Source organism: Copadichromis virginalis, linkage group LG14, assembly GCF_057382275.1.
Source record: "Copadichromis virginalis isolate Kocher_CV1m ecotype Utaka linkage group LG14, C_Virginalis_male_GT1.1, whole genome shotgun sequence".
Taxonomy (NCBI): domain Eukaryota; kingdom Metazoa; phylum Chordata; class Actinopteri; order Cichliformes; family Cichlidae; genus Copadichromis; species Copadichromis virginalis.
Window position 1 is genome coordinate 23,162,733 of NC_140631.1, and position 26,181 is coordinate 23,188,913.

General features: G+C 38.3%; 1 protein-coding gene across 1 annotated transcript; it reads right to left on the reverse strand.

The window, feature by feature from the left end:
- gosr1 (golgi SNAP receptor complex member 1) lies at positions 1 to 24,464 on the reverse strand. The gene is made up of 9 exons (XM_085429966.1): positions 24,283 to 24,464; positions 21,374 to 21,485; positions 20,562 to 20,649; positions 20,329 to 20,436; positions 19,219 to 19,310; positions 15,849 to 15,923; positions 3,964 to 3,993; positions 2,007 to 2,089; positions 1 to 1,766 (listed from the first exon to the last, which is right to left on the reverse strand). Exons 1-9 carry the CDS (start codon positions 24,314 to 24,316, stop codon positions 1,642 to 1,644), a joined length of 747 nt encoding a protein of 248 aa, XP_085286092.1. The 5' UTR covers positions 24,317 to 24,464; the 3' UTR covers positions 1 to 1,641.
- Between the last annotated feature and the right edge of the window lie 1,717 nt (positions 24,465 to 26,181).

Consider the following 26,181-nt stretch of genomic DNA (forward strand, 5'->3'; position numbering starts at 1 on the left):
TCCCAAAAGAGAAAAGCTGCCATTTATTTAATGCTTTCTTATATTCAATGATTTAGGACTGAACTTAGACGATCAAGCAAGTTACAAAAACTTTAACACAAGTTTAAAAGATTACAGTAAGAAGTAACTGAAATGTATATATTAATGTGGATGTGTGCAAGTAATGATTGTTTTCATTCTATGCCATGACTGCCTTATACTAAAAATGCCTTATTTTAACAAGTAATGGCTCCTGATTAACCTGTGAGTTAATTTATTGACAGTGCTGTCCAAAAGTCTTGAGCCACCCCTCATTTCTTTATATTTTGCTTCCACTGAGCCAGTCTTTCTTGACTTTTTTAACGCGTTCTTGCGCAATAGTGCTTTTGTCTTCCTGAAGGTCTTTCAAAGGTTTTATTTGGATATTGGCTTCTTCTTCACTAATTTTCTGTCCGTCTACTGTTCACTGAAGTCTCATCAGAAATGGTCTCAGTGCAAGGTAGAGAAACAGGGAGGAAAGGCAACATTACACAGGTTTTTATTCAAATCGTCGTGTTTTGGAGCTGTATTTGCAAAAGTATCATCAGACTGATCCACCATGCAGTTCCATCAGCTTTTTTAGCATGACATTGATCCCAAACACTCTGCCAAAGAACAAAAGGCATCGAATATCCAAAGAAGAGTTTTGAACGTCTATCAAGAAATCTGGAGAACTTTTGCTGAAGACAAAAGAAATTACAAGAAAGCTGGTCCCACGAAATATTGACTTTCAAGCTTATTAGAACTGTACAAACTCCTTTTTTTGCCTTATGAACTGTATGTTAACGCAGGCTTATAAATGTTTCAAAAAACTGCTGCACATATTTCCCATTTTCAAACAAAAACAAAGAAATGTGGGGTGGCTTAACACTTTTGCTCAGAACCTCTGAATGTAAAAATGTAAGATACAACCGATGGCTCTGCCTTTGAACCTCAATATCACTTTCTTGAATCTCTCTCCCACTTGTCATTAACTTTATAAATCCACTTTCCACGGGTAAAACACATAAAATGTAATAGATTATTATTATTATTATTATTATTATTGGAGCCTTGTGGTGGCATTACATTTATGCAGAAATGTTGATGAAGTTTCAAATAATAGAGTTTCAAAAATGTTCTAAATGAGCATCTTCTAGTGTCACACACTTTGTTGTACATACTGATATGAATAATTTATTAATTCACATTGTACAGCCCACAATTAACTATCCATCCCACTCCACCAATTAAAAACAACCATTCAGCTTAAAATCCTTCACCTGTGAAAAAAATAATAATAAATCCATCACACAATCTCAGTCTCTTTACACTTTCAGTGGCACAGAATTGCTCTCAAGGTGATTTATCAATATATATTTTTTATCTAGTCTTATTTGTAGTTTTGGTCTTCGTTCTCTTGTTGGCAGAAAACACCCAACCACCAACCCGCCATCTGTCCCCGCTGCTAAATACAGGTTCAGTAGAAAATGTTGGCCAAAATTTGCTCCTGTCCCAAAACTGGACCAACTTAATGTCCTTCTGCTCGGGAACCTCCAGGGTCCTCCAATCACTCAGCTCAGCCCCCAGAGAGTTTCCATGCTACAAAGAGCAGATGAATCCTGCCTCTTTAAAGACTGAGTTTCAGTGGAAGGCATAGAGCAGGAGGAGAATGGTGCAAACGCCAATCACCGCGCCAAGGATCAGAGAGTCCCTTCTCTTTCGCAGGTTGATTCGCTGAATGAGGTTGTTGATAGCTGGGAAACGGTCTGAAAGAGTGTAAATTAAGGAAAAATACACAAATATGGGATATAGTAACCTCAGTAACACTATTACTGGCTACATTTCTATAAATCCTAATAAGAAAGACCATTTTCTATCAAATATGTGAGCGCTAATTTTTGAATGTCCTATACTGATTTCAGTCTAGAAATCCTTTAAAGATAACTTTAAAGGAGGTCATTTGGTTCCCCGCATACAACACTGCACATGTGCAACATAAAGGATACTGGCCAGAGTATTGACCTTGCTCTGTATGGATTTCAGCATGCCCCTTTGGAAGGTTACGTTCTCCTTGGTCGCCATAGCAATGCTGAAGAAAAAGAAAGATGTAGCAAAACAGATGAGTAGAGAAAAGTGACAATCCTTCATGTCTTTGCTCTTTATTAGTAATGGAAAAGTACCTCTGACTGTAGGCGAGTTAGAAAATGTAATTTTTATCTTTTCTTTTTTTACTTTGGTTGTCTCCACCAAACATCGTGGTGCTGTAAATCCCCTGTGTCATTCAGTACTGTTTCTAAACCTTTTTTTTGTAAACCAAAACTACAGAAAAGGATTTAAAGGGTAAAACCTAAAATTGTGATCATTCCTGCTCATTCAAACACTATTCCTCCCTCCTACATGCAGTATCTTTATGAGATGGTTAGGCACCTATAAGGGCAGTACAGATGTGCTGTGGTATTGTGCTTCTTGTTCTAAAACTTGGGCCTCAGGAATCTTCAGAGCAGCAAAGTGCAGCTGAGCAGTTGGCAGGAAAAGTTTCAGGCTCTATGTTACACAAAATAATCAATACAAGCTTCAGAGCCCACCTTCAAGCACTTTGTTCAACTTTTAGTTGTAAGAACTAATCCCTAATAATCATTTATTTCTCTTACAGTAACCTCTCCACAGCTGTACCAAAAAAGATCCACAAACAGGTTCTATAAACAATAACTAATGGCTAGATGCCAGCAGCAGTGGCTGCGAGTGGTACTGGTTTGCTTATGCAAGGAGAGAAGTTACTTTAAAAAGACATGACATGCTGAGAAGCATCATTTAATCGGTTTAAAGATGATGTGACATCAGCCAATTATAAAAGCTTTTAGACCCGTTTAACGCCCCTTATATACGACACAATGAATAATATACTATTTGAACATATGTCATATTATAGAAAGGAAAATTTTTGATTCGAGCAAAAAATGTTCAATTATTCTAAATTTTCACTACATGTAGGATTATGCTAGTATTCAGACTGGTGACAAACAGAACTAGTCATAGGGGACCAATTCCTCCCATCTCAGAGTAAAAGATCCCCAGAGGATGCCGGTGAAAACAAAGTAAATGAAATCACCAGTTGTTTACTCTTTTGGCTGGTAAACATGATGAGCTGTGTGTGTGTGTGTGTGTGTGTGTGTGTGTGTGTGTGTGTGTGTGTGTGTGTGTGTGTGTGTGTGTGTGTGTGTGTTTCGACTGAGCACTGAGAGACTATGACCACTGTGTTCGTCTGAACGTGTTGTGCGTGTGATGTGTGAGCACGGGTGGGTGGGGTCTTAGCATCTCCTGTGGTTTGGAGGTTGCTGAGGGGACAATCTGCAGTCTTGGCCTGGAGCTGTGTTTTGGGGATCATGTTCTCCTCAGTCAGGAAGAATCACTTTGCTGATACCAGCAACCTCGACTAGTCAGTGTTAACCGGCTCATGAGAATCAGAGCTGGAGGACAGAAGTGCACTCTGATCAGTCAGTTTTTGTTTTTTGGTGACCTAAACGAGGAATGTTAAACTGTCCAGCAAACTGTTGAATAAAACCCCAGATCACAAATTATGATAGTGCCTCTTAATGCAATATGTGCAGCAAACAGTGCCTCTTCTCCTTGGACTGAGGTCATTAAGATTAAACTAACTACATCTACAAAACTTTTTAAAAGGATAGCCTGTAAACTACAGTTCATTATATTTAAGAAGATAACGTGTTATCTGTCACACCTGAGAGAACTGTAATTTTTAAACCCATTTTTTAACTATAGCCAGAAACCAGAACAATACTCATCTTAAGAGACTTTAAATTATATTGAAAAGAGCCAGCCACATTATAAAGGGGAAATCAATGCAAAGCAACAATGCTCTGTGAGCACATACTTAGCAACAACAAACAAGAAGAAATCTTTGTAAGAACCAGACACAGATGAATAAGGGAAAGAAGGGCTTACCTTATTGTGTCATCCATCAGTCGATCTGAGCTATAGACAGTGAGAAGGAGAGAAAAACGCAAGGGAAGGGCACTGGTTAGATATTGATACAAGCACTGCAGAATAAACAAGGAATCTGCATGCTTGATTTGGCAGAATTTGTATACTTCCTGACACAAAACCAAAGGCCATGCTACAGTATGGTTTGGTCTGGTCAAGCTGTTGGAAGACTGATATACTTTTTCACAAAAAAAAAAAAAAGAAAGAGTTGTGGTAGATTCTGTTAAATTAAAAAACAGAACAAAACTTGCACAGTTTTGAGTGTCTTTTAAGATCTCCTCCTGTACAATCTGTGAGTCTCTGAGCTTCTGTACTGATTTATCATTAAAATGGGAGCAAACGCCAGCAAATTGTACACTCATGCGCCAACTGCAACGGATCCGTTGATGTTTGCAAGGGCGACAACACCATTATATTTGGCCCATATAGCAGTGACTGAGTTGCACCAAAAAGGCATTAGTCTTTTTTTTTTTCTCTTTTTTATTTGTTTTGTTCATTTTCCCCTCATGGATAAATCAACTCAGATGCCCGGAGGTTAACGTTCTGCATCACTGCATAAAAGAGGGGAAAGTGGAAGGCACTGCTACACTCCTAATCCCACACAAACCTCTTATGCTGTAACACTTGTTTTGTGTCTCAGGTTGCTCATAAGCAAAAAAGCTTTCAGCGGTTTATCTTCTAATTGGAATCAATTTGGATAATGTTCCAGAGAACTAAAGTCAACCAAACAAACAAAACTGCAGGGATTGTATTTCATAGTTCAACAGTCATTCATCTTCCATTCAGCAGCTCCACATCCTCCACCTGCATGCTCAATGTGCGGTTTCCGTTAAGCTCTTAACAATGTTGAGATGAAGTAAGAGAAGGCGGTAAAAGATTTATACCTCACTTGCAAGATGCGAGATCTTCCTGATTGCATCACAGTTTTTGTGATTCTGTCATTCTCTCTGTTGATGGGCAAACATGAGAGGAAACCACCAAGAGCTGGAAAATGTGGCAAAAACTGTAGTTCCTCTAGGTTACTAGCAATTAGGGCAACTAAAGACTATTTTGGTAGCTGACTAATCTGCCAATTTTTCTTTGACTAGTGGATAGTCAGTTATCTTATAACTTTTATTTATGCTCCCTGTGGGCAAACCTCCCGTTCTAGGTTCCAGTACCTCACTTGCTCAAGTCTGCCCACCTGTGAATATCACTCTGTTGTCTTGTACCACAGCAAATCAAAATAATGACCTACGAAACATATCAGTTTACTCAGAATAAAAAGGAAAATGCACAGTTTGTGTTTGTGTGTGTGTGCACGCATGCATCTGCATCATAAACTTTTAGAGCGCTTTTATTTGAATAATATTATGGTTTGCTGCGAGGTCAAGTCAGTCTCAGATATCTGTGCTTCAGTTTTGATAAACTATTACTGGGTACCAATTAGCAGTCCATTTCTTCATCTGTGACTTGATAGAACTATTTTCTGCTCCAGCTGACTTTTATTTTGCTTTGCAGTGAGTGTTTACAGGAAAGGTGGTAAAGAAAGCCAAGCCCAGACATAACAAGGGACCTTTTTTCACTAGAGCTCCCTACTATCTGTGGTATTGAAAGGTAATATGTCTTATTTAACTTTTTGTCTTCTAGGCAGCGAGTGGGCAGGACCAATTGGACTATAATGCATATTCACAATGTGGGCTGTGCATCCTTCTGTTCTTGGATCACAGCTGCCCACACTGGCACCAACCTGCTTTTTTTGGCAGTAGTTTGTAAGATCGTAACTGCATTTGTCTGACTGAATGAAATCAGTTACAGGAGGTGAAATGATAACTGGCATCTAACTTCATTATGAGTTAGATGCCAGTTACCATTTCACTTAATAAATGTATTATGGGAGCTGGTGGGTGGACTGAAGAAGACTGCAATTAGGCAATTATGCAGTAGGAATAAGACTTTATAGCATTAGAAAAAGACCAGAAATTATATTCTAGGATCTGAGATTTTAAAACATATAAAAACTTGAAATAAGTATTTGGTTAATAAAATATTAAATTAATTGGTGCGAATAAACACTGTATGTCTGAAAGAGGCCAAAAAAGAAGAAGAACTTAAGAATGCAATATGGACAGAGACTGCTTAAAAGATGGAAGGAGGTGCGACAAAAAAACGAAGCCTTTAACTGTCCTTCACCTGACAGTGTTCTGCTGATAAATAATGAGCTGAAGAGGAAAAAGAGAAAGCTCGGGATCCGCCTTGATTTATGGAGTTTTTATGTGCAGAGATGAGATGTGGCAAAAGATTTATGCTTTATATCCTCCATAATCATTTTGCAGCTATAGTGGTGAGCTTGATTGTGCCATTTATGTATATTAGAATTTCTGTGGTTTCAGCTTTGAGTGGGGTTCTTTCTGTTTCCCTTGGTCAGTTGTTTTCCTGCCGTCATTAAGTCACTCATTAGCTTCCAGCTAATTGCCCTTTCCATTTTGATGAATCAACCCATACTGTCCATATGATCTGCTGCGATTCACAAACAAATGATCACACAGACAGAATGCTTATTGACAATTATGTACACTTTGGTTTCATCTGAACAGTATGTTAAAAAAAAATACTACATGCATTGCAAAATCATGGCTACAAGGATTAAAACAGTACTGCCCACAAGTCCTTTAACCCTTGTGTGGTGTTCGTATTTTTGTTACTCAGCCAGTGTTCATGGGTCTGGTGGACCCGCTAGAGTTTTGGCTTTCCAAATTAACACTATCAAACAATTTTATGTTAAATTACTCAACAGATGTTTACTTCATCCCAATTACAAGACATATGAACAGCAAACATGGTTAATTTTTTCCCTTTACCTTTGTTAGATCACATTTATGAATTAATGTGCTTCTCGTTTTTCTTTTATATAAAATGTTATAAATAAATCAGTTATAATCAAGTGGAGTGAGTGGAAAGACACAACACATTTACACGTGAAAAAATAATTAATTGTTTAATTTTTCTTTTGAAAAAAACTGAACACGGGTCTCACAGACCCGAACACCATACAAGGGTTAAAGTTGTCTCAAGCCAATAGTCCTTTAGGCTTTCTGAATGTCTTTCATAGTTTCTGTTTGGCTGCTTTTTCACTCATCTTCAGTCAAATCCTTGTACCTCACCCTTTTCAGAGGAAGGTTTTTTTTTTGTCTTTTAAGCCACTCAACTGAAAAAAGCACCTAACTAACCTAATATGAATCAGTATTGTGTATACACATAACAGTCGACTTAGCAAACCACTTTGTTTCTAGCAGCTTGTTGCAAATACACATTTGTTCAGCTCAGTCTATGAAAAATGCCAAAGATAACAAAGTTTGATACACACAACATTGTATTTTGCATCAACACGATGATTCCCAAAGAGCTCTTAGCCAAAAACCTGGCCTATGTCAGCATGGTGTGCCTCCCCAGAGCCTGTACCACAACATAATTGATGCAGCGTGGGATCGTCCTGACAGAGAAAAGAAGAAAAGGCAGCCAATATCCAAAGAAGGGCTTTGAATGACCTCCAAAGTTTACATCAAAGTTTAGTTGAAGGGCCAACAGATAACATAAACTGCATGCTCAGTCATCCTGGTAAGGAAATCCCAGAAAGTTCATTCTGTTCATCTGGATGTAGCGTTTCTGGTAGGAGAATCATTTGTCAATGAAGCTATGGTACACGTTTTGCTACTGAGAAGTCCCACTAAAACATTACCAACATTAAGTACTGAGAGGAAAATCAGAACATGCCAGTAAGCAGCTAAACACTTTCAACTCACTGAAATGAGTCTTCTCTCCCAAACCGTAAACAATCTTGATGTTTAAATTGCTTTCACAAGGAAATGGATATGAAATAGATCATAATGGACTGTTTTGTGTGAGCTAGTCAGTGAATATGGTTGATATGGATGATAGATTTAAAATAAGCTGTGGTATTGTCCTCATATCATTACAAAAGTGTGAAAAAACATAAATTAACTGACACAAATTGGTCCACAAACACTTTTGTTGGGTAAATCTATAATTAAATCTCTAAACGTCCTGAACTAGTTCTGTGGTAAGTTGTAATGTGATAGAAAAAATACGAGAAAGCACTTCACCATGTATCCATGGTGCAAACTTAAAAATCGGCAACAGGCTAGACAGACTAAATGCAGGCATCTTGAAGACAACAGAGTGACAGAGAGACTTTGAACACCTGTTTAAAATGCTAGGTGGAAAACCTGAAGAGTTCACCATGATCAAGACCTTGCAAAAAAATTATAAAAGAGATATTGGCATGATATACTGGCCACTACAGTTTTAGAAGTACCAGCCCTGGCTATTTGAGTATTTTCATTATTAAAATGGGCAATTAACTGTCCTTGTTAAAAGAAAACAGATTAACTGGACAACTGTGAAGATAACTAACCCACACAGCCTAAGCACTGTAGTTGTAAAATACCTAACTCTCACCAAATTACTATTGTGTACTTTGCTAAATTACCTAAGTAACTTAGCAAAGTACACAATTATTCAGCAACCATGCTGGCCTTAATGATTAGCAAACAGAAACATTCACAAATTGCAGGTTCTTTGCAGCTGTTGGATGTGGCTCATGGATCGTGCGATTTGATGCCCTTGTTCGTTATGCTGCACTAACTTTTTAATTTTTTATTTGTTATAAAAATGCACAATTTGAATATGTCTTGTTTGATATGTAGATGATATTTAGATGCTTTTTCACTTGAAGCAAAGCATCACATGCAATTCTCATGAGCCTGGGAAACAGAGCTTACACATTTAGAAACAGGCAGACTATAGAGCCTAAATGGACACAAAATGATGAGTTGTGACAGTATTTACTGAAATAAAGACTCAGAGCATATCTTAAAGCTTAATAACTCAACTTTGTGAGTGAAAAGAAAAGCATCCAGAGAATCATCATTGGATTTCCTTGTGAGTTTGAACTAGAAGTCCTTATGTGACCACTACCATTAAAGCTGTTGCAGCATGAACTTTTAATGGACTTACCCCTCCCTCCCTCCCTATCTCTTGTTTATTTATGAAGGCTAACCTCTATGGCAAAGAGAAATGGAAAAACAAATCTACAAGGATGGAGAAAGAACCAATGATGAGGCGAAATAACAGATCAGCAGCATTTATAGTAGCTTTAATTACTAAATGGCATCAAGTTACACTTGCCAAAGACTATTTACAGTGTATAAAACCTCACCACTAGATGTCAGTAGATTATAGACTGGATTCAACTTCATTCAAGTTTTTTTTCTTACACCTTCCAATTTAAGTACATAATCCTAGCTATAGTTGCAGCTTTAGTCAACCAAGAGAGATCGAAAACATTAAATTTAGACTGTACCCAGTAATAGTTGTGGCCAATCGGTGTGTTTCTACTACTGTTTGTGTGTTAAAAAAAACAAACAAACAAGCAAATAAACAAACAAACAAAAGAATATTCTTTCACTATTTGGTTTGCCATCCTGTCTTTAAGTCTGACGTCATTATCCATTTCCGGGTCCAAACTCCGCTTCAGGTCCCACAGTCAAACGGACAACGTGGCATCACTGAGAGTTAAAAATGGTCTAAATTCTTTCATCTTTAATAAAATGATGAGTGTGGCTGCTCTACCAGGTGTAACAATTAAATTTAACATCCAGGCATCCACGAAAACAGAATTTATGAAGTTTAACGGAGTTTGAAGTTAGCAGGGAGTTGGCTCGCTAGTTTCCATCTAAAGATAATATAGCATGTTCTGACTGAGGGATTTCAGAAAAAATTAATACATACCGCTCTGCTATCACTTCTGACATAAACAAAGACAAAAAACTAAACAGCAGTGACGTTTGTAGGGTTACTTAAGTTGAGCAAGCTGGTATATAATGATGTGGTAAGTGGTGGCTAGCTACACAGTTATGGTTAGCATAATATACTGTAAACACGGTAAAGCTGGAGGATGAACGCTAACTTTTTTCCACTTGATTCAAGTTAATGTGAGGGTTTCCAATGGTTAGGGACAAATGTAATTGCATGGCAGGATGCTGTAAACGGGCCAAACTTCAGTCAGGAGAACAACTGAGATAATCCATCCACAATACAAGGTTAGTGATTAATATTAGAGGTGGGAATCACCATACATCCCACGATACGATATTATCACAATACTTAACGCACGATACGATATTATTGCAATTTTTTAAAAATATTTTGCGATATTCAGATTCTGTACATAAAGGTAAGCTTTATCAATATTCATTTTATCTAATATCAAAGTCTCACACTCAGTCTTTCTCTCATTTCAGTCAGTTTTATTGTTGACAAACTGAACGGTTTGTATTACAGTCTAGTCCAACTTAACTGAATGCAACCATCTGGTACAATTATAGCTATTCTGAACTATGCAATTTATGAAAACTATGCAGCCCATTCAGCAACTGAAGAATTTGAAAGTAAATTAAAACAAAATATAATTTTACATTAAATAAAAAAGTTTTAAACTTAATTAAAATAAAACATGTCTTAAATTTAGTTTATCGCTGCCAAAAAAAAAAAAAAAAAGTTAAACACATTTGGACAGTGAAGGAATGTCAGGATTCTTGCTCAGAAAAAGGAGCTGATCAACATGCTCTGAAGTCAGAGCATGTTCCAGTCCACAAAAACTTTTTTTGTAACAAAATATCGATTTCTGCTGTCCCTGTATCGATACATTATTAGCAAACAAAATATCACGATACTACACAGTATCGATTTCCCCCCCCACCCCTAATTAATATGTTGTTGTATTTGCTGGTCTGTAGTTATACTGTAAGGTTTTAAAAACCAATCTTTAAAATGTGCTGCCGAGAGAGGCCAACAGTGATCACTTAATAAACGCAGAGTAGTTTGGACCTGGAAGCAGGGTTTATACATCATCACTTAACAACTGGATTTGGTTAAGAAAATCTAACCAGTCCACTGTTTATATGCCAGATGACAAGCTTATGTAACCATTTACAGGAGGCTGTAAATCTTTGTGAAAAGAATCCGATACAAGTCATGGAGTCAGAGAAGCTCACTTCTTCCTGAGGACAGCAATACTGAGGTGAGATGTTGAGGATACAATGAACTTTTCTGTCGGTTAGCACCGCTGTTAGCTATTGTTATCCACTGTTACCGAGCATTAATGAAACTTGTTTTTTTTAACTGGACTCAAATTATATTCTCACATGAGAACAAATACGAGAGTTAATTCGCAGAGTGTCAAACTGTCAGTGAGAAAATGTGATTTTTAAGACACTGAAGCCTAACGTTAGCTGGCATAATAGCTTACAACCAGCTACTGTTGTTAAAGCCGGCTCATTCGTAGCTGCTGAAAATGAGTAATTGCAACAATATCTAGAACACATAAACATGTTTATACACATTTTCATGTGTTAGAGGCTTGACTTCAGCTCAGGTGATGAATCTTGAGGTGAGGAGGAAGAGGATGATTTTTTTTTGTAGATGCTTGCCACATTGTCTCCTTTCTTTATATTTTCACTCCTATGGTAAAGCGGACCCCTTCTCAGATGATAAAACATAGGTATGAATCTTCATATCTGAAGGTGCAGTCATGAAATAAATAAAAGTTGCTCACTGATATTTGTTTCAGTGGGTTCTCTTAAGAATCAATAGAGATTTGCAAGCATTTCACTCACTGCAGTAGCTTGTAGATTAACTGCAAGAGAGCTGTTTTATAGGCTGCAAATTGATTAGTCTTAGCTGACCAGTTTGGAAGCCTCAAGCCATCATTTGCCAATTTATAAATGGTTCAAACACAGTCATTACACAAGGCCTCCTACTTACATTTTCCACGCTAAATTATTGGGGCAGCATGATGAAGCAAAAAAAGTTCAATAAATTAAAACAGATCATGCAGCTTTACATAAAAGAAACCTCATTATTCATGCTACTTTTCCATAAAAGTCACCTTTGACAAGAGATCATCACAGACTGCGCCAGGAAAGTAAGATTTTCACTCAAATCTCTCATATTTATCGGGTATCTGTGGATAACAGTGATACTCACCAACACATTACATCCCTTTTCTCTCTTTTCCCTTTCCTGTTTTATGGCTTTAATAGGATCAATCAAGTGTAACTCAATCCTCATCTCCAGTATCCACTTTCCCTCCCATCTATGCCAATGGTAAGGGGAAGCCCTATAGATAGTATGGGCTGTGGTTTAATAACAAAATTTAATTAACAATATCCTGATCAAATGCAAATGACAAGCAAAACAGCCTGACTGCTGAGAAAGCATCTCAAATGGTAATGTTTAGCTGTGTGTGTGTTTTTAAATAATCTTCATTTTAAAATAATTTATATTACATATTCAGTTAAGATGTTTGGAGCCAAAATATTCTTCGACCCACTCAAGCACTTGAAGCATTAACTTGTCTCCCTCATGTGCTAAAATGAGCACACCTAAATATTCATTTATCAGCCACGAAATAGAAGCCATCTCCAGCTATTATGTCACAGGAGTACTGTCTGGTACTGGGATGCTGTTAAAGCATCCATTGTGTTATATGGGTTGTATGATACATCCACTGAGCAGTTTCTGTGGTGTGGTAAGATACACTGTTCTCTGTGGGACGCCAACCCCATCAGGGGGTTGCTCGGTGTCCAATAACATGGGCAGTAATGCGTTAGAGTAGCATCCATATGAATGCTAGGACCAAATGTTTCCCACCTGAACAATTCATGGTAATGAAATGTCATGTTATACAGTTCAGCAGTCAGCAGTACCTATGTGATTCTTGAAAACCACTGAACTTACACAGGCTGAATTGTACTCCAATTAACCATCAAATATTGAGTGTTTTGTGAACGCTAGAATACCTCTGCTCATTTTTTATTCTGTTTAACTCAGCAATACCTTTGATTATATCCTTGAGCTCTAACAAATGTGTTGAATCCATTTCCTTCCTCTCAATTATTTACATCCATTTCTTTTGGCCTGCAGTCCTCTTCTTCTTCATCTTTATTTGCACATTGCTATATATCTTGGCATGTTGCTGCCACCTATAGGTCAGTATAGAAGAGTCACAGCATTTGTAGCACCGCATTCCATTTCCTTCTGGACAACACAAAAGAAATGGGGGACGACAAAGAGAAAAATAGACACAGCACACCAACCACTCATGGCAGATGGTCGTCTTCTCTGAGCCTGGTTCTGCTGGAGGTTTCTTCCTGTTAAAAGGGAGTTTGTCCTTCTCACTGTCGCCAAACCGCTTGATCATAGGGGTCATATGATTGTTGGGGTTTTCTTTGTTGTATTATTGTAGGGTATAGCTTACAACATAAAGCGCCTTGAGGTGACTGTTGTTGTAATTTGGCACTGTATTAAATAAAACTGACTACAGACCTACAGAATACAGAGATGAAGGAGCCATGGACACTTTCACTGCAGTATTAAATTTACTGATACTGTTTATCAGTACCATTAAATAGGTGCTATAAAGACATACCGTCAAAAAACAAACAAACAAACAAATAAACAAAAAACACAGAGACATATGGTACACCCTAGGCCACTTCCACTCCCAGCAGAGCTTCGACAACATTCCATTGGTAGACTAGGGACATTGAGTCATTGCTGAACCTGCTACACAGAGCTGTGGCTGCAAGGTAGTTGGTGTCTGGCATGGGTGTAACCCCTGAACCAAATGGTCGACACTGAAGGTGAAGAGCGTAATCGAACTAAAGAGGGAGTCCTAACCTAGCTTGGTTAGCCTGTGGGACTTTGGAGGCAGCCGATAGTTACCAACAGGCCAAGCAGAACACATCTCGGGCAGTGCCTGAAGCAAAAACTGGGCTGTGGGAGGAGTTTGGAGAGGCCATGGAAAAATACTTTTTGACTGCCTCGAATGGTTTCTGGAAAACAATCAGTTGACTCAGGAGGGGAAAGTGGTGGTCTACCTGCACTGTGTATAGTGTGGGTGGAGCACTGCTGACTTTAACTAAGAATTTTGTTGGACGGTAAAAGATCTTTGACAATCCAAAGGTCTGATTGGCAAACTGGGGTGGTTGTTCCCATCTTTAAAAAGGGGGACCAGAGGTTGTGCTCCAACTATAGGGTGATCACACTCCTCAGCCTCCCAAAAGCTATGTCAGGGTGCTGGAAAGTAGAGTATCTGAGGTTCGACTAACAGCTGGTTAGTCGAACCTCGGGATACAGGAGGAACAATGTGGTTTTTGTCCCAAATAACTGCCCTGGTCACGGAACACTGGACCAGCTCTTTATACTCTTGAGAATGATTGAGGGTTCATGGGAGGTAGCCCAAGCAATCTACATGTGTTTTGCGGACTTGCAGAAGCCATACCCTCTGAGTATTCTGTGTGAAATGCTTCGGGAGTATGCGTGGTCGGACCCGTTGCCAAGACCCATTCGATCCCACAGAAACTGTTGCTTTGTCCGCATAGCCAGCAATAAGTCAGACTCGTTCCCAGTGGGTTTTGGACTTTGCTAGTGCTGCCCTTTGTCACAGATTCTGTTCATTTTTTCTGGAGCAGTTTGCAGCCGAGTATGAAGCGACGGAATGAGAATCAGCACCTCCAAGTTTTACGCCATGGTCGTCAGCTAGAAAAAGATGGAGTGCCCACTCCGGGTCAGGGATGCGTTATTGTCCCACGGAAGAGTTTAAATATTTCAAGGTCTTGTTTAGGAGTGATGGGCAAGGGGAGTGGGAGATTGACTCAAAGCGAAAAAGCAAAGGTCTCGATTTACTGGTCGTCCAACGTCCCTACCCTCAACTATTGTAAAGAGCCTTGGGTAGTGACCAAAAGAATAAGGTTCTGGATCATATTCATATCCAGGACACGTTGGACAGATAATAGCTCTCGGCTGCCCTGGGAATCTCTTGGTGTTTCCTCAAACAAGCTGGAGGAGGTGGCTAGATTAACATTTAAGATACCTGTTAAATACAATTTAATGTTGTTGAAACAGGAGCGTTACTGACCTTCGTGCTAGTTGCTTCGTGTTAGTTACTAATTTAAATGCAAATTTATATTTAACTGAACATATAGTAAAAAAGTGTAACTGCTTTATTTCAAAGACATAAAAAAATCCATAAAATGCTATGCGATTAAAGTTATTTAACTAGACCACACTGTATTTTAAAGGGTCATTACATAAACATCAATTTCAGTATATAAATATTAGCCATGCATTGTGGGAGCAGGTAAAGCCTGTTAGAAAATGAATGGAGAGGTCTTTGAGAGGGAATAATTGCAGCATTATTCCTTTGAGAACTTGATATGGGAAACAAATGCAAATACTAATCAGTCACACTGCTATGTATTGGCCATGTAAATAGCTCTGTGGTAAATTTGTGTTTCGTTTCTTTGTGTGTGTGTGTGTGTGTGTGTGTGTGTGTGTGTGTGTGTGTGCCCTGCTGCTATCCAATTTTACTTTCCATGCAGTGTGCATCTAACACCTCTGGCACAAACACAGGGAAACGCATAAAAAAAGAACCACATGCTGTTCTGCAGGGGTTGAGAGTCAGCCAAAAGATTGTGGGATACTAAGGTTGCTAGAGATCAGGATTTGATCTTCTCTGTCATGCATGCTCATATAAGACCTTAAGTTATGAATTAACAGAAGAACTTCACATCTGCTATGAAGTAAACGCATGAAGAGAACAAATGAATGTGTCAGAAAAAGACATTTTTATTTGTTTTTCCCAAATCGTGGGCCTGCGCCATCAAGGTTATTCCAGCTTGCTTTCCTAAAAAAAAATATCGGACTATTTCACATTTAGGATGGCAACCTTATTCTACTTTTAACTGCTATGGTTAAATAATACAAATGCTTTGGGAACTTACTTTCTCAGATGCTCATGCTCCTTTAGGAACAGCTCTGTTCTTCTGTTGTTGACCCCAGAACCGCTCTTGTATGTCCTAAAAAGGCAGGCAGATACACTCGTGAATAATACTTTTTTTTTTTTTTTTTAAATGAATGGTAATTTTCAACATTTAGGCAATGTCAGATTTACTTGTGTGTCAAAATCAAGTTTTCAAAGTGTAGATAAGAAATAAATCTAAAATGACAGCCCAAGTTAACAGGCGACAGCCTTGATCCCAATTCTTGTCTCTGTAACTTTGCATACATCAGAATCAGAAGTCAATCAAAAAGGAGCAATCTGTAAGGCTGCCAATGTAATTTTCACAAGCAGATTGCCACAGGGTACCAAAGGCTGGCTAACTTTCAAAGTGAGGTGACAATCTGCGTTTTATCCTGCAGATCTCACTCTTCTTTGCAAGGACCACTAAAACACACAGCATATACAAGGAATATAAAAATGTAAAGGCCTTGTTCCTTAAACTGCACATTAGCAATGTGATAACAGCGTTAAAGGTGTTAATCGCTTTACTGGTATGGTAGCGCTTTACTAATTCACACAAACTGCTAATATTTGTAGCATATATGGCTATTGCATACAGTGATTATGTAATGATTAATTAATCAGAAAAGCCAGACAGAGAAGGTAAGCATTTTAAACTTTTTTTTAACGACTTGATTGTCTTTCATGGCTCTTTTTGTGTTTCTAACCCATTCTTTTTTTTAACACTGCATCAAATATCTAATTTCCTTTTTGTATTTTCACACCAAGGATGCCACCCTTTGCAATAATAATAATTCTTCAGACTAAATATTGCGTTTCCATAAAACTATAAGCCATGATTGGCCAACTGCCCAAGTAGGTCTGAGTCTGAGAAACTGCAGGGACATTTAAAAATAATGATTCCTTAAATGTGTCATTTTTGTCAGATCTTTTGAATTAAAGCTGCTGCAGTGAAAGCAAAATTCAAAGAACTGTTTTCCTAGAGAAAAAAAAAAGGAGAAAAAGAGATTTTTTTTATGGTTAATGAAGAAACGGAGAAAGAACCGTGCTCTCCTCTACTGAGCAGTCAGAAGTGATGAATGGGCGTTGCACCACTCACAAAGTAAACACAGCAAACCCATTCTTTTCTGTTTGATGAATCTCTAGCTATCAGCAGCCCTGAACTGCTGACTCCCATGCCTTCTTCGTTTCTGGTCATTTAACACTGCCCCACCCTCTCGTCGAGCAGGGGAGGAGGAAGGCTATGAGCACATATAGTACACCCCAGAGTGACTGCCTTGAGCCCAATCTGACCACCCTAGCAACTGGGCTGATGCTTCTGTGGGACCAGAATTCTTTGTACTGACAGACCGATTCATCACTCCGGCGAGGCTTTTTAAAAGGGCACCAATGTAAATCATAGAAAACTGTCATTTTTGTTGCTGACATTTAAAAATCAAAGCAGGAGAAGAAGGGTTGTTACATCTCAGCTCAGCTCTGCAGCATGCTATTACTATGAATGTGGTGTGTGTGTGCTTCAGTAGTCTGTAAGCACAATGCAAGTTATTGATTAGGTGTTTGATATATGCCTCACTGTTTCATTTGAGTGCTTGTATCAATTAGATAGTTTGGACTCCTTCTTGTTACCACATGGAAAACATATTCTGAAACGTGTGCTGGTCCATTTACTTCACAGCCAAGAGCTCTACTGCCCTCTGCCTGACAAAAGAGAAAATGCTTAGCTGCACCAGATATTCCATCACTGTATTAATGTCATGATATTTTACACATTTCTGTACTGACCCCAAAATTGTATTTTATAAAAGCATCTTGTAACTACGTTAGTGTTCAGATAGGCCAAGGCTTAAACTGTGCTGCCAAGAAGACAATGTAAAAACACAAAGTCCAGAATTCTGTGATCAGGAAATTGTTTTTGCTGTTTTCGACAACAGAATTTTGTCATATATTTTCAAGTCACATCTTATTGCTTTCTGTCTATTATTTGCCAGTATTGATACTTAGGATCATTCAGATAAGGGGTGGTCTCTTTAATTAAAAGTCATTTTCCGGTTGCTAGGCAATAAGTTGCCACATCATGCTAGAAAACTGTATGAAAATGCATCTTTTGCACTTAAAAGATCAGACAAAGGTGCTTTTAAAGTGGTGAAAAAGCAGAAAAAACATTAAAGTGGAAAAAAAACCAAAATAAAAACAATTGGCCAAAAAAAAAAAAAAAGCTCCACCGATGTCCTATGTAATGAAGTGGCTCCTAAAATAAAGAGATACATTTGCGTCCTTAAAAAAAATATTACTTTCAGTGATTTCAAATGTAATGAAAATCCTGATTAATACTTTATTAAGTAAAGATTCACACTATATTTGATAACCTCTCCCGTCCTCTGTTAAAACAGAGAGAATAAAATCATGCATTTGACTGCTCCTTTACTGCTGCTGGTGGTTAAGGCATCATTTTCTAGCAGTGTCTGATTCACTACAATATCTGTCATTTCATCGGTATTTTACCTTCTTCTTGTGCTGGACTCAAGACACACTCGAGGGTCCAATGACTTGATACAACATCTCGTGACACAAATTGGTATTACACAAAAGTCTGCTTAGTATCCTGTACCCTATCCTTAGTTTCATAATTTAAATGAAAAACTGCACCCAATGCTGTTTAATCTGTTGTTTTTTCACACTCAGGTCATTCTGGAAAAATGTAAACTATTTTAATTTATAGTAAGCTCCTTAAGAGCTTTATAAATTACTTAATGAATACTACATTTGTATATTTATACATAGTTAAGTGAGTGTATTCCTATTGAACATGTATGCCTGCCTGCAAGACGCCTCTGCATGAGAACTCTTCTCTTTGTACTCTAGATGGACAGGGAAGGATCAATAAGAATCCTGCAGTGCTCACTGTTTGCCATCATCAGTGCCTTCACAGATCAATAAGCCACTGCAAAAAGAAGACTCATGGTCTAGGGAGACCTTCGTTTCAATAAATTCCCTCAAACTGTGCAAATCTGAAGAGAGGATGCACTTCCTCAATGCAAGGCCAAAGTGAGCACGAATCTTCTATTTGTTCAAGAACATGCCAAATGGAAGTGAAGTTTCAATTACCGTATTCCTCTCAGGAATAAGGTCTACGACATAAGAGCAGTGCTTGACCGTTTTTATTGCTCAGCACCCTTTCAGATCAAAACACAAGAAAGCATGCGTGTGTAGGATCTTATCATTTACTATAATATAATATACAACAACAACAACGACATTAATAAAAATAATAATTAATTAATTAATTAAAACATTCCCACACTGCTATAAAAGCTAAATGAAATTAGAAGGTGCTGTGGCTGAGTACTCACTCAATGTCTTTCCTGACAGACCCTAGAAGGTCTTCCCTTTCCCGGATGGCCAAAAAGTTGCCTTTGGTTTTGTGGAATTCATGTGTGTAGTCCTTCGAGGAAAATAAAGGTTTTTTTGTTTTGTTTTTAAAAAAAAGGAATACAGGAAAGACAGACAAACAAACAAGTGGTAAACAGGACAAAACTGAACCACTAAGGCTAGGTTCACACTGCAGGTCTTATTACTCAATTCCAATTTTTTGATCAAATCCGATTTTTTTGTCTACTTCTTCATACTACAAATAAAATGTGACAGCAAACGCGCTTTAGTGTGAACCCTCAAAGCGGCCTGCATGCACAAAAGAAGACGTCACACACAACGCGCTCTGTTTAGACCCAGACCAAACAGTATTGTTTGACTGATGGCCGTTAATATAAAGACTTGTTTCAGACTTCACGTTTCTCAATTTTGCTTTAAGTTATAAAGTTATTTTGTTATTTACATATGGCCTAATAATTATCCTTATTGCTGTTTTAGAGGAGCGGTGCTTCAAAGGATAGTTGCAGATTTCTGTCAGAATCTGCAGATTATACAGTACAAATAAAATGTTCACGTTTCTCCAACGTTGTCTTCCCAACAGTTTCACTAACATCTGCAATGGACGGCCAGGAAGCGTTCGCGATGTCTTATCGGGCGCTTCTCCGGCACTGATAATTGGTGTCTGTCTTGTGTCAGTGACGTAGAAGACGGATTTAATGCGACCTGACCATTCAAGCAGCAGTCCCTTTCTAAAACATCAGATATGTATCGGATTCAGCACCACATACGAAAGTGACCCAGATCGGATTTGAAAATATCGGATTTGTGCCATTCACACTGTCACACCATGATTGGATATGGGTCGCACAGGGTCGAAAAAGTCAGATTTGATGTGCTTTCGCCTGCAGCGTGAACGTAGCCTAAGACTCAGTATGTGCTTTAGAAAGTAGTTCTTGGGCTCTTCATTGAGTTCAGTAACTATAACTGAGAAGAAGTCGCTATGAAAGAAAATGATTTCAATTAAATAAAAATGTTAAAAAAAACTATAGAAAACAGATGAGCGACAGGAAAAAAGGAACAAGACAGGAAACCTGTAGGATGTCCCTGTGCCTCTGGAGCGTGTGCATGAGAGCAGCGTTGAGAGCAGCTGCGCCCGGAGAGTTGGTGTACTCCGCCATCTTGTCATTCACTGCAGTCAGCTGAGAGAGAGAAGGAAACAGAGTGGACGGATGGATAGACACGAAGGACGAGGCATATTTCCATTTCTGTTCTTATTATATTCTTTTTGCCGTCCTTTTCCACTGACCTGAGACAATTTACTTACTTTGGCTAGCAACTGTTCAATCTCCACTGACATGGTGTCAAACATCCTGTCCTGGGTAGAGTTGTTTAGCAGAGGTGTGGTGTCTGACCTGAAAGGAAAAATAAGATGGAAGAATATTAAGAATTTTTATTTAAAGCAGCTTATTTGTAATTGGTTTTTAACTCACATAAAAAAAAATCTTGTACTGTTTTCTTGTGTTTAATGGATAAGAAATGTGCTTTATTTCATAGCAGAAATTACACATTCATCAAATAAAGAATTTAAAGCTGTTAGTAAAAAATAAATAACTGTAATCAAACAGAAGTAAGTAATCAAGTTTTTTTTTCTTGATTGGTAATGTTTCAAAAGCCTACTTGGTCTCAAAATCCTTAAGGTCTGCAATAAAGAAACATGTAGTTTTTGTGTTAGAATATTCCATTCAAGCTACTTTAGGGGTGGCTGTAGATTAGCTGATTAACAAATATGCATTTTAACAATTACAATTCAGGCTAGATATGAAAACTCTGAATGATGAATATAATTAAAAATAATAACATTTTGACTAGTAACCCATTTTCAACTCCAATAAAATAAAATAAAAAACATTAAGTTTAAGCTTTGGAACCAATCTTTGCTTTCATTATATCTTTATATCTTTTTACTATATCGTTGTTTTTAAGAATAATATTAAATATGTGATTAAATATGACAACAATAAAATACAATAAATACATCTTTACATTTGGTAAAGATTTATTGCTAAAAGAATATTAATTGTTTCAGCTTTTTAGTAGTTATTAACTCTGCGGTTGAGTGAGAAGCCTAAATCTTACGTGTCTCCTCGACGTCCATCTCTGGAGCTGCTGTAGCTGGTGCATAATTTACTGAAAGAGACCAACTTCAGGTCAAGTTCGTTCTCCAACTGTCTGGCCTGCTTTCGCAGATCTGTAACAGAAGCAATCAACCCAATGAAATACTTAAAAATAACTAAAACACCATCAATTAAGTATTGCCCCAGAGTAGATGATTGATTGATAGATAGAGAGAGATAGATAGATGGTCCATTCAACTTTTTTGTAATGCTATTTTCTTAATTAGCAACTCAACATGAAGACAACTTGACTCTACTGCTTAGCTGTGATGTCTATTTTGTCTGTTGCTGACTGTGCAGAGAGTGTATAGTAGAGTATGAGAGCTATGTAGAACAAAATTTCACCATGACAAGATTTTCAAAACTGAAAATCTTTTTGTGCATCTTCTATTAAAAATATTTTATATCAGATATCCAAAAAATGTAACACTGAAACCTATAAAGAGGAATAATTTATGTTAAACACTAGGGCTGGGCCCTATCATACCGTTCACGGTAATACCGGTATAATGTTGGGCAATGATAAGAAAATGAAATATCGCGATAGAATATGGGTAAAGCGTGCATGCGCAGTGCCTTTGTTTTCATACGCACCTGGCAGAAAAAGCATGGCGGCGACAGAGAATGAGAAGGGCGAAAGCAGATCGTTGAATGAAACAGATGAACCAGAATTGGTTTGTAAAAATGGTTCAGTGGTGTGGAACTGGTTTAGCTTTCGTCCGTCAGATACACACCAAAGCACTATTTTTGGTAGAGCATGCTAGCGGGCTGTCGTTATTACCGTGTTTTTTGGAAAATAAGTCGCTCTTAAAATCAATCCTTTGATTTTCTGAAAAATTGAAGTGCGCCGTATGTATGAATTCTGGTTGTGCTTACCGTCAGTTATATTGTTATTGCAAATTTCAAAATATATATCGTGATAAATATTTTTGGCCATATTGCCCTGCACTATTAAACACTTTCTAGCCAATTTGTTTAATACACACATCCAAATACTCATTAAAGCAAATATCATAATAAGAAGAATCAGAATCGTGTTTATTGGCCAAGTATATGTGCAAACACGGTTCCGGTAGATGGTGACACTCTCAGACAATCAATTAGATAAGATAAGATAAGATAAGATAAGATAAGATAAGATAAGATAAGATAAGATAAGACTTCATTGATCCCACAACGGGGAAATTTTTGCTTCAATTCAATGCATTTAGGCATAGTCAAGTCAAGACATAGTCAAGACAACCTGTTGAAGTTCAAATTGTCAAGGAAGGTTATTTGTGTGACTTGAATGTGGCATGGTTGTTGATGGCAGATAGGGTGGTCTGAGTATTTCACAAACTCACACTCAGGATTTTTCCACATGACCATTTCTAGGGGTTACAAAAAAATGGTCCAAAAACATAAAATATCAACATAAAATATCAAGTGAGCAACAATTCCCTGGCAGACAATGCCTTGTTGAAGACAGAGGAGAATGGGCAGACTACTTCAAGTTGACAGGAAGGCAACAAGAACTACTTAAATAGAAAACAAAAACAATTGTAAGAACCAAAGTATGGAGAAGAACATCACTGAATGCACTATACATCAAACCTTAAAGCAGATAACCTACCTACAGCACACTGGGTGTCATTTCTGACAGCTAAGGACAAAACAGGGTAGTAAGATTACAGTTCACAGGTTCACCAAAGATGGACAGTAGAGGATTGGAAAAACGTTGCCTGGTACATGTGTCTTAATTTCTGCTGCAACATTAAAATAGCAGGATCCTAAAAAAACAGGAAAACATGGCTCCATTTGGCCTTGAATCAATAGCTCAAGCTCATAGTGGTGTTATAATGGTCTGCTGGCTATTACCAGGTCCCTTATCTCCAAATGAGCATCAATTACTAAGTGTTTTATCCTATTGTAAAGTGTCCTTGGGTGACTTGAAAGGCGCTCATAAATAAAATTTATTATTATTATTATTAATTAAATGCAGCAGCCTACCAGAGTCTTGTTGCTGATCATATCCATCCCTTTATAACCACAGTTTTGATGGCTGTTTCCAGCAGGATAATACACCATTCCACAAACCTCAAATCACCTTAAACTGGTTTCCTGAACATGATAATGACTTTACTGTGCTCAAATGGCTACCACTGGCTTCAGATCTCAATAGAGCATTTTTGGGATGTAGTGGTACAGGAGATTCACAAATTGGCGCCAACTGTGTGATGTTTTCATGCGAATATAGACCAAAGTCTCTGACCAAAGTCGGGTCCAACATGGTACTACGAAGGTGAAATGTCCCATGAGCAATTTAGTTGTTTTAGTTGTGACTTGTTCAGGGAGTACCCCGCCTCTAATCCAGTGACAACTGATACAGTTGTATCAGTTGTCACCGGATTGGGGGGGGGGGCAATTTTAAAAAATATGCCATTTTGTTTTCTGCATTAAACATCAACAAAAAAAATCTCCTGTGCTACCGAAAGCTAAAGCAACAAGACCGTTATAGCAACAAAGCTCATTCTTTTAACACTACATTAACCAAGGGGGGGAAAATATGAAAACGCTATCTGCTCACTGCCGACAATTAACGAAGCAGCTGACACACTCGATGTGCCAGGCTGATAAGCTGTTTAGATCAACGACACGGCTTAAACCGCCGAAGGAACAGAGTTAAATGAACTTACACGGCGTCTAGTTCGCTAGCTTGTTGGGAGCTAACTTGGTATTGTAGTGGCATGTATGTTTTTAAACCATGTTTCTTACAGCCAGAGGTGGAGTGACAGGGGCAAATTGATTGCTGATATTATGAAAACGGTAAAAAAAAAAAAAAAGTGCTGTTATAATACTACTTGCTGTAAACAGGCTCGAGTGTTGCCTTACCTTCCCAGTACGTGCTGGTTCCTATTCCTGCCATCTTTGTTGTTCTGCGACGTCACCAAAATCCGGGTACTGTCACGTGTCAGCAGAAAACGTACAGGACGTACCGCACGACCGCGTCAGCCAATCAGCTACAACACAGCGTCACCTAGAGACCAGTAGCAGCCTGGGCAGAGTAAGGCTGTGTCCCAATTCAGGGTCTGCACGCTTGAAGTACGCATTTCAAGTGCGGTTACGTCACCGCCACGCGACGACGGCTGTCCCAATTCGAAGTGTACTTCAAATGCATACTCCAAATGCGCCGTCGATTTCACCAAATATCAAGCGTGGTCCGGTGCACGCTTCGTGGTCCCATATATCCAACAATTCATAGCGCGGCGGTGGGTGTGGATAATTTTGCCGCAAAATACGGCAGAAGGGAGCGGCCGAAGAGGGTTTTTTTTCCAAACTTTATTGAACTTATAAAGCGAACAGTCAGTCATTCCAGTTCAGTTTGTACAGTAGATATACAAGGCAAATAAGAGTAACAATATACAGTACAATGAAATAAGAAGGATAAATAAATAAAGGATAAAAAAAGACAAAAAAAGGGGGGGGGGGGATGTGACAGACTTCATAACAACTTTGTACTTGAAAGTTGTGACAGCATTAAACATTTCTGAATGAACTCCAATCAATGATAAACCTTTTTTATTGGAAGTTAATTTAAGAGAGTTTAAGTAATATTCAATTTCAATCAAAAACAAATTAATTGATGGGGTTGAGTTTTGAAATTTACAACCAGCAAGCCCTGATCACATGATCTCAGGGACCTGCTGGCGATGTATGGATATTAAAGATCTCTGATATATGTCGGTGCCTGTTCATCCAGAGCCCTTAATGTTAAAGTCATATTCTTAAAGTGGACTCTGAATTTAATGGGGAGCCAGTGCAGCTGGATCAACAGGTGTGTGACATGAGAGTACTTGGAAGACAAGGTCAGAAGCCTTGCAGCAGCATTCTGAACACCCTGCAGACGTTCCCAGGAGGCATTACATAAACAAGTGAACAAAGAATTACAATAGTCCGAACGAGATGAAGGAAATGCGTGTATGACAATTTCGAGTTCTGAGCATGACACAATGGATTCAGCTTTGCAATGTTTCTTAAAATATAATAACAGGAGCAAACCAGAGATTTAACATGAGCGTCCAAAGTCAGAGCTGAGTCAAAGTTTACTCCAAGATCCCTAGTAGAGGATTTGGCAAATGTAGCAAGAGGACCTACATTTTCCATAACCTTGGGCACAAATTTATCGGAAGCACAAAGAAGGACTTTGGTTTTCTCCTCATTAAGTTGAAGAAAGTTATCAGCCATCCAACCTCTAATGGAGTCTATGCGCCTATGCAAAGTAGTTTGGAAACATCTTGGGGCTTAAAGGAGATATATAACTGAATATCATCTGTATAGTAGTGATAAGAAATTCTTCTTAAGAGTGCTCAGAAGGTGCTGAAGAGAAAGCAATTACAACAACAACAATAAAGGTCCCAAACAGGACCCTTGTGGCACACCTGGCTGTAGCTCAGGCAGGTAGAGCAGGTCATCTACTGATCGGAAGGTTGGTGGCTTGATTCATGGCTTTCCGCTAGTCTACTTGCCAAATATCCTTGGGCAAGATATAAACCTTTTACATTACATTACGTTGGTGCATTCATGAATGCACTAACAGCTTGGGAAAAGTGCTTGTGTGAATGGGTGAGATTGAGTGAATGAATTAGTTGTATAAAGCACTTTGAGTGCTCAGAGAAGAAAAGCATAACCAAGTGAACAGTGTTGGGAAGGTTACTTTTAAAATGTATTCCATTACAGAATACAGATTACATGCCCCAAAATGTATTCTGTAACGTATTCCGTTACGTTACT